The sequence below is a fragment of the Diaphorina citri genome, unplaced genomic scaffold (assembly GCF_000475195.1).
Source record: "Diaphorina citri unplaced genomic scaffold, Diaci psyllid genome assembly version 1.1 scaffold4329, whole genome shotgun sequence".
In the NCBI taxonomy this organism is placed as follows: Eukaryota; Metazoa; Arthropoda; class Insecta; order Hemiptera; family Psyllidae; genus Diaphorina; species Diaphorina citri.
This window is the reverse complement of record NW_007381728.1, coordinates 7,429-21,908: the sequence shown is the minus strand read 5'-3', so window position 1 is coordinate 21,908 and position 14,480 is coordinate 7,429. Positions and strand designations below refer to the sequence as shown.

At 40.1% G+C, this 14,480-nt stretch overlaps 3 protein-coding genes across 4 annotated transcripts in view; 2 read left to right on the top strand and 1 right to left on the bottom strand.

Annotated features, from left to right (window-relative positions):
- Positions 1 to 253: 253 nt before the first annotated feature.
- LOC103520964 (rho GTPase-activating protein 68F) lies at positions 254 to 1,628 on the bottom strand (the record flags this gene model as incomplete). Its single annotated transcript, XM_008486064.2, has 3 exons — positions 1,066 to 1,628; positions 727 to 834; positions 254 to 408 (listed from the first exon to the last, which is right to left on the bottom strand). Coding segments are annotated over exons 1-3 (312 nt in total), but the record flags the coding sequence as incomplete, so codon positions are not given.
- A 473-nt stretch (positions 1,629 to 2,101) lies between these two features.
- On the top strand, positions 2,102 to 7,660 carry LOC108253890 (neuronal membrane glycoprotein M6-a; the record flags this gene model as incomplete). Its single annotated transcript, XM_017448670.1, is given in 5 exon segments — positions 2,102 to 2,111; positions 3,091 to 3,210; positions 6,227 to 6,438; positions 6,873 to 7,023; positions 7,512 to 7,660. Coding segments are annotated over 5 exon segments (642 nt in total), but the record flags the coding sequence as incomplete, so codon positions are not given.
- A 1,017-nt stretch (positions 7,661 to 8,677) lies between these two features.
- The window catches only part of LOC103520963 (U6 snRNA-associated Sm-like protein LSm8), a 12,220-nt gene continuing 6,417 nt past the window's right edge, over positions 8,678 to 14,480 (top strand). The window contains exons 1-3 of one of the 2 annotated variants that reach the window (XM_008486063.3): positions 8,678 to 8,809; positions 9,355 to 9,395; positions 10,011 to 10,138. In XM_008486063.3, coding sequence (XP_008484285.1) covers positions 8,779 to 8,809; positions 9,355 to 9,395; positions 10,011 to 10,138 — 200 coding nt within the window. In that variant the 5' untranslated portion in view covers positions 8,678 to 8,778. Of the gene's footprint in view, positions 8,810 to 9,054; positions 9,099 to 9,354; positions 9,396 to 10,010; positions 10,139 to 14,480 lie in introns of those variants that run through there. The other variant, XM_008486062.3, reaches the window with a different exon arrangement.

The window sequence follows — 14,480 nt, the reverse complement described above, 5'->3', positions numbered from 1 at the left end:
AAGTAGCACAGCGGCCAAGTGTATATCATTATGAAACAGGATGGGTTCTCCGTTATTACAGGCCGTCTGACATTGACGTACCAGTGCAACACTTGCCGATCGTCGAAACAGACCCTCTGTCTCCAGAGCTGAGGGAGAAAGAAACAGATGTGGATAGATCAGTTGCGCTTACTTGGATGATGTTTCAAAGTCATAGAGCAGCAAAAATGAGGACCAACGGATTTTTTCTTTTTCTTCTACGACTTCTAGATACCGCATCAGTACAAGTTGCAGCAAGACTATCCAGCTGTCCCATTGGAGCATTGATAAGTTCCTCTTCAAAGTTTTCCTCGATGGTCCCATCGGACACTGGTGATTCAAGATAGTCAAATGGAACTGGGGTGTCAAACACCTTAATTTCTTCAGCATCTGTAGAAAATCAAATAAAAATAAAGATGTTTGCTTGTAACATTTTAAGAAAATGATATTCGTACAACAAAAAAATCTAGGTACATGTCTTCTCCTTTTATTTTCACTACCCTCTTTCTGAAAGTTGGAGTTGTGTGTTTATTAAAGGGAGGGGAATATGAATATTATCAAAAGATAGGGCATACGTTTAGTCAGAACATGGCTTTTAGATTAGGTAGGTAAGAAAGATACCTACTATGAGTTTAATAGTTTCAATCTCAGGGCACAACACTGAGAAAAATGTCCTACTACAAGAAAGAAAAGGCACAGCATACTAACCTCCATTCAAAGAAGCCTGTAACTCTGAATCATCAAATTCTAAGTTGGGTTCGTAGTCATGGAAGTCTGACAGACTGGGGTAAGGAGTTTCTTCATCATTATTGGAAGCTGAAAAACATGAATATATTTTTTACAATATAGACCTATTAAAATTCATATTAGACAAGTAGATTAAGTCTGATTTACCTCATGACTTTTGCCTATGAACTTGAATAAAATAAATACAGGATCTTAAATTCATATCTGATAAGGATAAGGCAACAGTGGATTAACGAATTCTGACACTTGACTCATTAGCTAATCAGGGATAGATAAGTTCTACTCATATGAACAACTTACCAATGGCATTTCGGATCCCTGGAAAATTAGGCTGATAGTCAGTGTCCATTTTGCACAAAAGATTTCATAGAATATTAATCAAGTAATGAAGCAACACATAGCCCCACACAAACTGTGGTCACAAACACTTGTAAAACTAGTATTCTTAGGTCCAACCTTAATTAGCAAAAAAAAAACACTGCCAGCCTACACAATCATGAGAAACATGTAAACAAATTCGTAACACTTCTGAGTTCAGTGTTCAGTTCTGAGCAAATGGATAGAAAATAATTGACAACTTCAGTTTATTGCTAGAACTAGTAGGGAGTCTCTGTTACTCTGTTCCAATGAAATGCTGTTTATCGGTAGAAATGATGTGTTGCTATGACTAATCACAGCAGCCTCCTCCCAACACTTCAAACTTGACTACTGGGAATGATAAATTGATAAAGGCGATTGAATCAATGAATATTGATAATGCGTTGATAAAATAATCTCTAATCTTATCTTTTGCTGTATTCCTCTTCTTGTTCCTTCCTTGGTCCTTCGTTGCTGTTCCATTTTTGGCCCACTTTTGTGCGAAATGTTTGGTGCTTGGCGTTTGAAATCGATCAGCTGACGGATCTAGCACAGGGGAGCGTGTTGAGGACGAGATTTTTCGAGAAAAATCCCATGACAACAGTAGGGGGATGGGATTTTACTTTTCATAAAACGTCCCTTTCCCACCATGAATTCTTTGTTTATTTTTGACTTGTAATTTTTATAAATTTTATTTTCTGTTTCTCGTTTCTCAAGACCTCACAACTTTTGAAGAATTTGAAGTAAAATTTCGTTTTTCGTAGGTACTTACCTAATAATTAGTTTTCTCAAACCTCTTTTTATTCTTGCGCTAATTCAAGTCACAAGTGAGTGTTTCTGTACTTTCTGTTACCTACTATAAAATACCTATACTCTTTTTTGTCTACTGTCAAGTCAATGTCTCTATAGTCCCTGCTGGATTGACTTGTTTGAGGTATCTAACGTGTGTCTGTCTTGGTACGAGATCAGTTCAAGGAAGATGAAGCTGTGTGAGTTCTGTGGAAAGCTAATGAAGGTGTCAAATCTGAGTTGACATCACAAGCTTTGTTCTATGAAGCCTCCCTCTGATGAAACTGTGAGTAAATTCACTTGCAATGAATATGGGAAATCTTTTTCAAGAAAGGACAACCTCAAAAGACACTCCAATGGCTGCTCTATATTATTTAGGATTTCTATAAAACGGTAGACTTTTGCACTTCATGCTAAGCTAACAGGCTAATTGTTACACCAAAAGGATGGCTCTGTTATTTTACCCTGAAGAAGCTTAACATAGTCCCATGTATTGTGCCTCAACTTAAAACTCAGATGGAATCCAGTTTGCATGGGACATGGAATTTTCTTCCAGAATGTCTAGGCAGGAAAGAGAGAGAGAGAGAGAGAGACATTAGCTACTCATGGTTTTGTTCCATAAAAGTAACTCACTGCTATGCTAAGCGAAAATGCCGTATGTCAAAAAACCCTACTTTTGGGAAATTGAGTTTAAAGATTTCAATCTATACGGCAAACATACATTTTTGATATATAGCAACATGTTTTAGTGGTTTTAAGGGGTTTAGGATTAGGAAAAAAATATAGGATCAAAAATTAGGATCATAGGAACCATTTGGCACCAAAAACCAATTTTTTTGACATACGGCATTTTTGCTTAGCACGGCAGCTCAGTAACAGATAAATGGCTTGAGAGTTACTGTGAAACAAGAGCAAGAGGTAAATAATGTCAACCCGTACCCATCAGAACACGTTTCTACAAACAAACAAACAATGTACAGTACATTTGAAACATGGAATTTACCTTGCTCATTCATCTAAGAGCCCATTCCCACTTTTTGCTTGTGAAAAAATTATGTCATGTGTAGTGGGAACTCTCTCAAAGTACATTGCCTACAGGACATTCAGAAAAATTGGGTGAAACTCATGACAAGTGGGAACTGACTCATAACTTTTCTTTTCTAATTTTGTGATCAACAGGTAATCGACTAGAGGGTGTTATCACAAGGATTCCCTACGCCACTCTAATAGCAACCTTCATGTGCATTATCGGTATCAGTATATTCTGTGGTACAATGTACAGAGGTACCACACTCACTGGTTTCCCGTTTTGGGCTTCACTTTTCATTTGAAAACTACTGTATCAGGTACAATTCAACCTCCTTGAACACTTTTTGAGCTTCACTTTTAATTTAAACACACCGTAATCGGGACCATTCTAACCTCCTTGCCCCGTTTTTGTAAACAACAAAAGAGTGGAAATTTTGGAAAATTAGCATGAATTTTCCAAAAGTGAAAGTTTAATGAATTAATTTTCCATTTTTCCATAAAACCAAGAAGAAAATTGCTTTAAATTGCTAATTCATTACTGATCAACTGTCTACTTTGTGTACGATTTATTTTCAAGAATAAAACACCAGTATCAAGGCGGAGTTGCCCAGGAAATTCTATGTGGATATCACCCTCTCCACTACTAAAGAAAGAAGAGCCAAGAAGTGTCAATTTCAATTAAATTGCTTACAAATACCTACTTGGGTGATTCATTCTATTATAATTGATCCAGGAAAGGCAAATCAGAAACCTACCATGGGTAAGTTTGATTTTTTTCACATATTATTTAGGATTTCTATAAAACGGTAGACTTTTGCACTTCATGCTAAGCTAACAGGCTGCCCTCTCCACTACTAAAGAAAGAAGAGCCAAGAAGTGTCAATTTCAATTAAATTGCTTACAAATACCTACTTGGGTGATTCATTCTATCATAATTGATCCAGGAAAGGCAAATCAGAAACCTACCATGGGTAAGTTTGATTTTTTTCACATATATTATTTAGGATTTCTATAAAACAAATACCTACTTGGGTGATTCATTCTATCATAATTGATCCAGGAAAGGCAAATCAGAAACCTACCATGGGTAAGTTTGATTTTTTTCATATATTATTTAGGATTTCTATAAAATGGTAGACTTTTGCACTTCATGCTAAGCTAACAGGCTAATTGTTACACCAAAAGGATGGCTCTGTTATTTTACCCTGAAGAAGCTTAACATAGTCCCATGTATTGTGCCTCAACTTAAAACTCAGATGGAATCCAATTTACATGGGACATAGAATTTTCTTCAACAATGTCTAGGCAGGAGAGTGAGAGAGAAAGAGACATTGGCTAGGCATGGTTTTGTTCCATAAATGTAACTCACTGCCGTGTTAAACGAAAACACCGTATGTCAAAAAAACCTACTTTCAGGAAATCAAGTTTAAAGATTTCAATCTATACGGCAAACATACGTTTTTGACATACGGCAACACGTTTTAGTGGTTTTTAAGGGGTTTAGGATAAAGAAAAAAAATTAGGATCATAGGAACTATTTGGCACCAAAAACCAAAAATTGACTTTTTTGACATACAGTGTTTTTTTGCTTAGCACGGCAGCTCAGTAACAGATAAATTAATGGCTTGAGAGTTACTGTCAAACAAGAGCAAGAGTTAAATAATGTCAAGTGGTACCCATCAGAACATGTCTCTACAAACAAACAATGTACAGTACATTTGAAACATGGAATTCACCTTGTCCAAAAGGATGGCTCTGTTATTTTACCCTGAAGAAGCTTAACATAGTCCCATGTATTGTGCCTCAACTTAAAACTCAGATGGAATCCAGTTTGCATGGGACATGGAATTTTCTTCCAGAATGTCTAGGCAGGAAAGAGAGAGAGAGAGAGAGAGACATTAGCTACTCATGGTTTTGTTCCATAAAAGTAACTCACTGCTATGCTAAGCGAAAATGCCGTATGTCAAAAAACCCTACTTTTGGGAAATTGAGTTTAAAGATTTCAATCTATACGGCAAACATACATTTTTGATATATAGCAACATGTTTTAGTGGTTTTAAGGGGTTTAGGATTAGGAAAAAAATATAGGATCAAAAATTAGGATCATAGGAACCATTTGGCACCAAAAACCAATTTTTTTGACATACGGCATTTTTGCTTAGCACGGCAGCTCAGTAACAGATAAATGGCTTGAGAGTTACTGTGAAACAAGAGCAAGAGGTAAATAATGTCAACCCGTACCCATCAGAACACGTTTCTACAAACAAACAAACAATGTACAGTACATTTGAAACATGGAATTTACCTTGCTATTCGTACTCGTACTAAATTGTAGCCTTTGGAGAAATTGTTCGTGACCGTTCAGGCCAATATAAAAAACGAATTTGATAGAAGACTTTTTTATTTAGATTTATTATAGTGTGCCAACATATAGAAGACTTAAAAAACATGCTTCCCTAACATGGATGTAGGGTGAAATTCCTAGTAATAATAATAATAAAAAATCCCAAGCCTTACTCGGCTTTCAATCATTAATTACTTTTACAAACTGAAAAGCCCCTCTTGACACTTTGAACGACTGGTATAGCGTAAAAGCTACATTACCACCAGACTCGTGCGCTGTGTTAAAGTGCCCTCATCCCTGCTTTCTGCCATTAAAAAAAGGTCACATTGTATAAAATTAAATTAATTGTGCGGCGTTAATGCAACTGCGGTATAAGATATTTATGTAGAATTCCACATGACGCTATCGCAACTATAGCAGCATTAGTAGACTATATACAAATGCACTGATACGAAGTTTATGCACTCATATGTTGTGTCGCTTCCATTAAAGATTAAACCTAATATCCGCAACATTTGCAAATTTTATATGTAGATAGTTTGAATGGAACTTGCATTTCTGCACCCTAAACCAGAATATCGAGAGAGATAAAAGCTCTAAAACCCTAACGTATTCAATGAAAAACCAAAATTTCATTAATGCTTCATTTTTTTTTTTTTTTTTTTTTTTTTTAAAAAAAAAAAAAAAAAAAAAACCAACAACCTTGGTGGTTGAGTGGACATTGCAGCATACTTGATTTGGACATTGGGTTGTGAATTAAAGAGAGAACAAAAAAGAAGGTCCACTATCCACTTAACTCCTACAGTTCTTTGATTAATTATAAAATAAATTTTCAAACCATAAATGATAAATAGGCAAGTCAGAGATAAAATTTTGTCTTGGACAGAAATTGAACACCACAACACCATGGTATGTATGTCAGGATTTCTCAATTATTTAAGTACCTAAGTACTATTTTTCTTATTTATATGTACCTATTTCATTTTATTTTAGGCTAAGAACACTTCGTCTTATCTTTGTCATCCTTGGCATTGGGATGGGAGCATTAGGAGTGATGATCTTGTTCATCGGATTTCTTGCCACTGGAGCAACAAGACATAAAGTGTACAGAGCATGGCGTGCACGTGCTAGTGGTCGCATCTCTTGTGCAGTGGTAAGTATTTTCTATGGGCTTGCATGCCAGAGGTCCTGGATTAAATTCCTGGTGGGGCAGAAGTTTTTTTTTTTTATCTGTGCTTGGTGCAATTAAGTGTCTGAAAAGCATGTAACAGTAAGCAATTATGTCTGTGCTTGGAGTTTAGGAAGCATTCAGCCTTGGGAGGGTACTGGGTAGTTACTTTAATTAAGGAGTGACCTGTGGTAGCATTGTTAGTGTACAAAGATTATTGAAGTATGGAAATATAATGCAAAGGAGGTACTTAGTAATGCTGTGATATCCACAAAAAGTTGCAAAGAAGCTCTGTGTTACCACGAAAAATTCATGATATCATTGTATTTTATGATTATTTTATTTTTTCCATTGCTTACTGATATATCCCATTTAGAGTAAGCACTGATATTTGCTCCCTTTCTACCTACATTTTACAGTTTATGGGTATAACTTACATACTGCAATTATTCTGGATCATCATGCTCTGTGTTCTTGTTCTTATCACATTTGTGTTCACCGTATTCTGGCAGCTGTGCTCCAACCCTCTTGTACACACCGAAAATCATTGCATTGACTTCACACAGTTCCGTAAGTACCCACCCTTTGTTGTTTCTTCCAAGACTTGTAACTATGGAAGGTGGTGTGTTTTACCGGTGACTTATTCAGAAATTGCCAGCCTAGTTAGCTTGGAGGGTGACATTTCTGCCTTGTAGGCGCTAGGTCGCGGGATCGATTCCCGCTCGGGGTGGATTTTACTCTGAATGGATAAGATTCGTTCTCGGAACGGCGGACTTTCCCCTATCCTTCTCTCTTTGCTTTCAGGACGATAAGACTTTAGCAGTTACAATTCGCTCTGTCAGACCTTTTTTTTAAGAAAAAAGAAAGAAAAAAAAACAAGAGACATTAAAGACATAATTCAGGATTTAAATGATTTTATCAGAGACATTTTCAGACTTTTTTTATTCATTATTTATTTTGCCTTCCCATGGAACTTCCTTCGAAAATTTTGACACCAAATCACTCTATTTTACGCAAAAAAGTCTTCTCCTATCTGAATATCATCTTGTTCTTTCCAGCATTCTTCTTCCCAAACAATATTCGTCCAGAGGACATGAAAGTGTGCGAGTCGCATGAAATCAAGCTGTTCTGTCGAGATTATGTGGAGAGAGCCGAACTTATGTTCATTCTGGCCACTGTAGCCTGTGTGTTGATCCTGCTCAGTTTGGTAAGTACAGTATACACTTAGCCCATCTACACAGGGAGCTACTGAAAAGAAAACGATTAGTAACCAGTGAGTATGAGTACCAGAACACCTAGTTGCAAGAGTCGGAGAGATTAACGTTAGGTTCCAGCCAGCCTGATTAGTATGAGAGGTAGCGCATTGTAAACGCTAGGTCACGGGTTCGATTCCCGCCTAGGGCGAACTTTTTAAGTACAATTGAGGAGCTGGGTGCAAAAAGGGGCAATAAATGAAAATCATCAAACTGAGATATTTAACTTTAATGTTTTCAATTTTTCATCTAAATCCTTGAAAAGTATGTTTACAAAAAACGCTGGTAACTCATTGAAAAAAAAAAGTTATCACTGCAGTTCAAACGCTGGAAGATAGAGCGCACCACGTTCTATTCAAAAACCCGTTTTATACAAAAAGGGCAAAAATCCATATTTCCCTTTTTGCACCCAGCTCCTCAATTAGCGCTCCACCCCTTGAATTCCTTATCAGATGAAATTATTCTTAATTAATTTCAGATTAAAAGCTATTTTTTAGGTAAATAATTAATTGATTTTGTTGATGGGCGAGAAATGTGAGTAGTTTGTTCTACAAGAATTAATAAAATATGTTTTATTGCCTCTGAGACGGCGGTGGCAGTTCCCGTTTTAAAGAACTCACACAATAAAGACAGCAAGGATTTCAATTTGTTCATATTGACGCTTATGATAGAGTTTACTTTGTAAAAGATCATTTTGTAGTTACTAGCAAGATTGATCCAGGATTGAACTAGATCTTGGGATACAGTCATTATATCTGTAGTAGTGCAGTCAGACTGTCTTGACTTGGCAGGGCAGAGTGCTACTGTGCTCCTAAATTTACATGTTCGTGATATATCTCATCCATTTCCATGAGATAGGTATCTTGAGATAATCCAAAATGCTATATGCCATGGCCTTACTCCTCACCTTACATGGGTTGTTTTCCCATGTCTTGAAGCTGGTGTTTTAGTATTCCCTTTTTTTCTGTTTCAGCCTTCAATATCTGAGAAATCCCCATTTTGAATCAAATCCTAATCAAGTACTTACCTACTTATCAAAAGTTGAAGGAAATCTAATCAAGTGCTTACCAAAATGGCAGCAGGTCTTGAAAGCTATGTCAACCGTATCCTTTATTTTTTATTTCACAAATTTGTAATTAAAATAAAACCCAAGGGAAAAAAATATATTATCTCCAAGCGTAGGTAGGCACTTTAAAGGCCAACAAAAACTGAAAGAGGAAATGGGTTTTGAACTAATATTCTAAATTCTATCTTTTTTTTTATCAATAAAGTAGTAAATTTTTAATCAAGAAAATACCGAGGTAGCTGGGTAATACTTTCTGTTTTTCATTTTTCCTTGACTTAATCAAGTGCTTACCAAAATGGCAGCAGGTCTTGAAAGCTATGTCAACCGTATCCTTTATTTTTTATTTCACAAATTTGTAATTAAATTCTAAAACCCAAGGGAAAAAAAATATATTATCTCCAAGCGTAGGTAGGCACTTCAAAGGCCAACCAAAACTGAAATAGGAAATAGGTTTTGAACTAATATTCTAAATTCTATCTTTTTTTATCAATAAAGTAGTAACTTTTAAATAATCAAGAAAATACCTAGGTAGCTGGGTAATACTTTCTGTTTCTCATTATTCCTTGACCAAAAGATTTTCAGGTGTTGTCTCAATAATCACTGCAGATGGTAGGAATTTTGTGGTAAGTAGAAATGTCAAGTGTCAATTTAAGTACTTTGTAGCAAACTGTCCTTAGTCTGGCTGGGGTAATCAGGGAATATACCAGCTTGAAATTTCCCATCCTGAAGATATAGCAAAGGTTGAGTGGAAAGGGCATCCACTATTACTTAACTGTTTGTAGCCAAAACATACCAGCTTGAAATTTCCCATCCCGAAGATATAGCAAAGGTTGAGTGGAAAGGGCATCCACTATTACTTAACTGTTTGTAGCCAAAATCAAATGTCAGCCCAAAAGCAATCACCCTAAGGCTGATTGAGAGGCTGGCAAAAAATGCTGACCCTGCCTAAACATGGGAAAAGCAAAGAAGAAAAATGAATAAAATAATCTAAGGAACAATTCTTGTGCTTAATCCTCCTGTAGTATCTCTCAACCGATAGGCAAGATAGACACAGCTGATTGAGAGGCTGGCAAAAAATGCTGACCCTGCCTAAACATGGGAAAAGCAAAGAAGAAAAATGAATAAAATAATCTAAGGAACAAGTCTTAGGCTTAATCCTCCTGTAGTATCTCTCAGCCGATAGGCAAGATATACACATAATGACAACATTTACCATTCTCTCATTAATATTCTTTCAGGGAACACTCAAAGGATTTGATCAGACTATCAATATTATTCTGGACGACAGTCATGAACGAGTGTACAGTCCAACTGCTGGAGTGGAACAAGTAGTACTTGGCCTGCATATCATACGAGGCGACAATATGTAAGTTCCTTTACTTGAAAAAAAGTGCCTACCTATAAATTTAGTTGTAATTTATTTGACATCAGAGAATTTATCGAGATAGAGCGATCAGTGTGTGAACTATGAAATGTGAACTGTGAATGAGTTCTTGTTCTTATAATATAAGATATCTGTGTAACGTTTCGTTTTCGTATCCTTCAGTCTTCGCGTGTTCTTCCGTCTTTTTTCTGTGTACTATTGCTTTTAATGGTGGGATTTATAGCAAAATTCCCACAAAAATCTCGTCCTCAACACGCTCCCCTGTGCCAGATCCTCAGCTGACTGATAATTTTATTTTACTTCCTCAAATTTGGGGAAGTAAAACAAGGCGAGAGGGGGGGGGGGTAGGTACCCAAGTTTTTGTAAAATTCTCCCGATACTCTTTTCAATAGAAAATTGGGAACCAAGAAATTTAAATCCGTTTTGCCCAAACTCGATTTTCATCTTCATAACCCTTCTTGAATGAAAACCCTTCAATTGAGGTCTCTAAAAAAAGGGGTCGTTTTTCTACAGAATACCGCACGAAAAATGACCCCTCTTTTCATGGACCTCGTCAATGCAAATTAAATACGTAGAATAATTCAGTTAAATACATAGAACAATCCAGTTAAATACATGGGATAAAGTTAAATACATAGAAAATTTCAATTAAATACATGCTAGAATATAGAGGTAATTACACAGAATAATTTCATTGATTACATAGACAGAAAGGGAACATAAAGTGGAAATCAGGCTTTAGGATTTTCAATTGTATTGATCAAAGGTACTCCTTATCTTTAAGCCCTATTGATATCACTACGTATTTCATTTACATAGGCAACCCATTCCCATCTTTTTGAAGAGACTGCTTTGAAATTTTCGTCCATTTTATTTTTTGTTTTGTTCCTTTTCCATTTCCTACATGTTCTTTCCTTTTCTTATTCCATTCTATCCTCTTTTTTACTTTCCTTATCCTATAGGAAGGATAGTAATGTACGTATTTCATGTTATAACCCTAATTTTGAGTTTATTTTTGCTTTATTTTGCTTTCTAATGGTAATGCATAGAGTCGAAATCCAGAGACTTGGGGTTCGAGCTCTTTAGGGACAATAAGAGTTTTTAGTTTCGTACAGTCAAACTTGGATCATTGGGAAAACTGATTTTAGTAATATAATTATATTGATGTCTCTTCATATTTTGTGCAAAACTCTCTCTATAGTTGAGAGAAGAACACTCAGTTTCATGAGATTCGGATATAGACCATCCGTAGATGTCCTACACCTGAGCGCGAGCGCCCTTAAAGTAGAATCCATGGCTTTCATCATGGGACTTACTCTGCCCTGCGTGCTGTCGCACGATCTTTTTCTACCGCCATGGAATTCTTGAACCAGGCAAGCCTGGTCGTCACCATTCTCATTCTGCCGCCAGTGCTATGTTGACTCGGCTTACTGCCGAGCCAACGTCTCTTTCTGCGCTCGCCGTCTTTGCTTCCCGCCGTTTCTTTCCTCCCGCCATTCCTTTGCTAGCCTACGGGCCTGTCCTCCTCGTGCCTTGCGAAGCTTTCCAGTGCCTTGCGGACACTGGGATGCTGTACCATCCGGTCGAATCCGGGTGGCCAAGGCACATCGGGCATCTGGTCGTAGCATGCCCGACGGAGGTTTTCTCGTTCTTCATCGAATCGCCGACATGCCAGAATGCGATGTTCCGGGTGGTCCATCACGTCGCATTCAGGGCATTTTCCGTCGCCGTCATGCAGTATTCTGTGCTTGTATTCTCGAAAGAATCCATGCCCAGTCAGGATCTCCGTGAGTTGACGCGTGAATTGGATTTTCAGGCCCAATCTACTCTCGACGGTGGGAAAGTACTTCCTCGTGTGGCGGCCACGAGGGTCATCTCGCCATCTACTCTCCCACTCGACAAGTGTCGCTTCACGCAGGCTCCTTTTTACTGCGTTGACGTTCGTTCTCTCGTCAAGTCTGTATTCTCTTCCGAGATACGTACCCGTCTGGATCCAGCCTTTCTTTAGCCTTTCAATGACAACGCGCTCTTGCGCCACCAAATCAAGTGGTGGCTCTGACGCAAGCAGTTGTGTCACTGGGTGACTGACCGAGAATTTGCATCCCGCAATTCCGATCCCACAGTGACGCTGCAAGGTCAGGAGTCTACGCCTAACCTTCACTCGCGAGAGCGCGTCGCCCCAAACTCCAATCCCATACAACACCTTGGGCAGGGTTGCACCTTCGTAAATCAATCTCATACTTTGAGGTGGATCGCCCCAGTTCAGCTCGACGTGCCTCCTTAGCGCCCAAAAGCCCTTGCGGGCTGATTGGCACGTTTTCTCTACGTGTGTTTCGAACGTTAGCTTTTCGTCCCACCAGATACCGAGGTATTTGGTGCTCCGCGTCCGATGGATTCTGCCGCCGCTGAATCCTACGGTCGGGTCGCGACTCAAGCTGTTGCCGAACAGCACGTAGCAGCACTTGTCGATGCTTAGCTGGATCCGATTCCTCGTAAGCCAAACCTGAACAGTCTCCATTGCTTCATTCGCCTTTCTTTCAATCTCAGTGCGTGACCTTCCAGTTACCAGTATGGCCACGTCATCGGCGTACGCCTGGATCTCACAACCATTCGGATACGCTTGGTTTAGGAGTTCATCCATGACGTAGTTCCAGCAGTCTGGACCAAGAATCGAGCCTTGGGGGCATCCCTGGGTTGGCACCTTCCTCGCTGTGCCCCCCTCAGCCGTCATCACGACCAGCCTGCCGGTGAAGTAGCTCGAGAGCATCTTCAATAGTTTCGCCGACAGTCCACGTCTTTTCAACGCCTCCAACAAGTTCGGCCATTGAACGTTGTCGAAGGCGCCCGCCATGTCCCCTACCTCTCGTATGCGTGCTAGCCTCGGAGACCGTACTGCGGATCCTCGTTCTCTGACCCAGGCCTTTCTGCCAGACCGGAAGCCTCTTATTAAAGATCGCCTTGGTCTAACCGAAACGACTTACGAGGTCCCCCAACCGGTTGATGAGAGTGACGTTTGGGATCCCCGCTCCTCAGTTGTAACATACAAGTGGAACCACTTGAGGGCTTTCGGATGTGGTCGCCGCAGTCATCCCCCCCCGTACCGTGCACCTTTGACCAGATAGTGGTCACTGGTAGCTCCAATAGCCTAAACCTAGCAGCCTACCCGCCCCGGCAGACAAGCCCTACGTGGGCGGCTAAGTAGTAGTGTTTCTACAACTAACCCGCGTCTGAGAGGGCACGTTGGCGAGCGGCCAGTAGAGTTACATATGCGGGTGAGTATTCTATGCGCCTGGGCGACTGTCCTTCTGTAGCATATCCGGACTCGAAGCTCGAAACTGGTCTTTGCCGGATGGTTGTAGCACACCGCCTTCAGGCGTTCGTTCGTCTGGTCAATCAAAGCTCCCGTGCCAGACCCACCTTGGTCTTCGACTTCTGCTCTTTTCTGCCACTTAGCTCGCGTCCGCATCGAGGTGTCCCGGGCACTGGGGCACCGTTCCTCCACGAGGATCCGCTCTACCGGCGGTTTGAGCTCTTGGTCATGCCGTTCTCGCCAACCTGCGCCGGTCCTTTTTCAGGACCTTGTGGCAAGTCGCAGTCATCGTCCAAGAACGCGTTGCCATGTCAGGTGTGACCCCAAAACACATTGTTCAACCCGCATGTTGTTTGAGTTCCCATTTTGAGAGGACGTAAGGCAGGTACTGCCTGCGTCGCTCTCGATGTGGGAGTGTCACCTTCTCCCGCCAACCCAGTTATGAACGTATGCGATTATGCGCCATTGCTCCGCCTGCCGGGACGCTCAACACTTGTCGAGACCTGCTCTATCAGGTCTCCTCGGGCGGAACTCGTTCTTTTACCCCTGCGTTTCTCTGCTTCGACCACTTCACCTAGCACCACCTACATGACTACGCGCTATCTCAACTATGTTCCTATTCCGGGGGCCGCGACTGGCGTATGGCCCCTAGGCGGTAGTTCTTTTGGTACCTGGTTCATTCGACCTAGGATAGCCTCGACTGGTTGAGAACAGAGCTCCGTCCCATGAAAGGCAGCCTGACCTTTCAACCCCGAAGAGTTCGTGTATTAGTTTCGCGGGCTGCGCCTGGCCCGCGTTTAGTTCAGCATAGCTGGCGACTGGGAAGAACCACTTAAGAGCTTCTAGGACCTCTCCTTAGTAGTCCCGCTTCTAGGCACGACTTGAGCCGCTTCTTTTGGGGAAGGTGCTTGTGGTCATACCTATGTGGTCTCCGTTTCCGTGCCATCTGCGGTACGTGTCTGACTTTTGGGACTAACTACCATCGCTCCGGTTTGTGTTCTACCCATAGAAAGA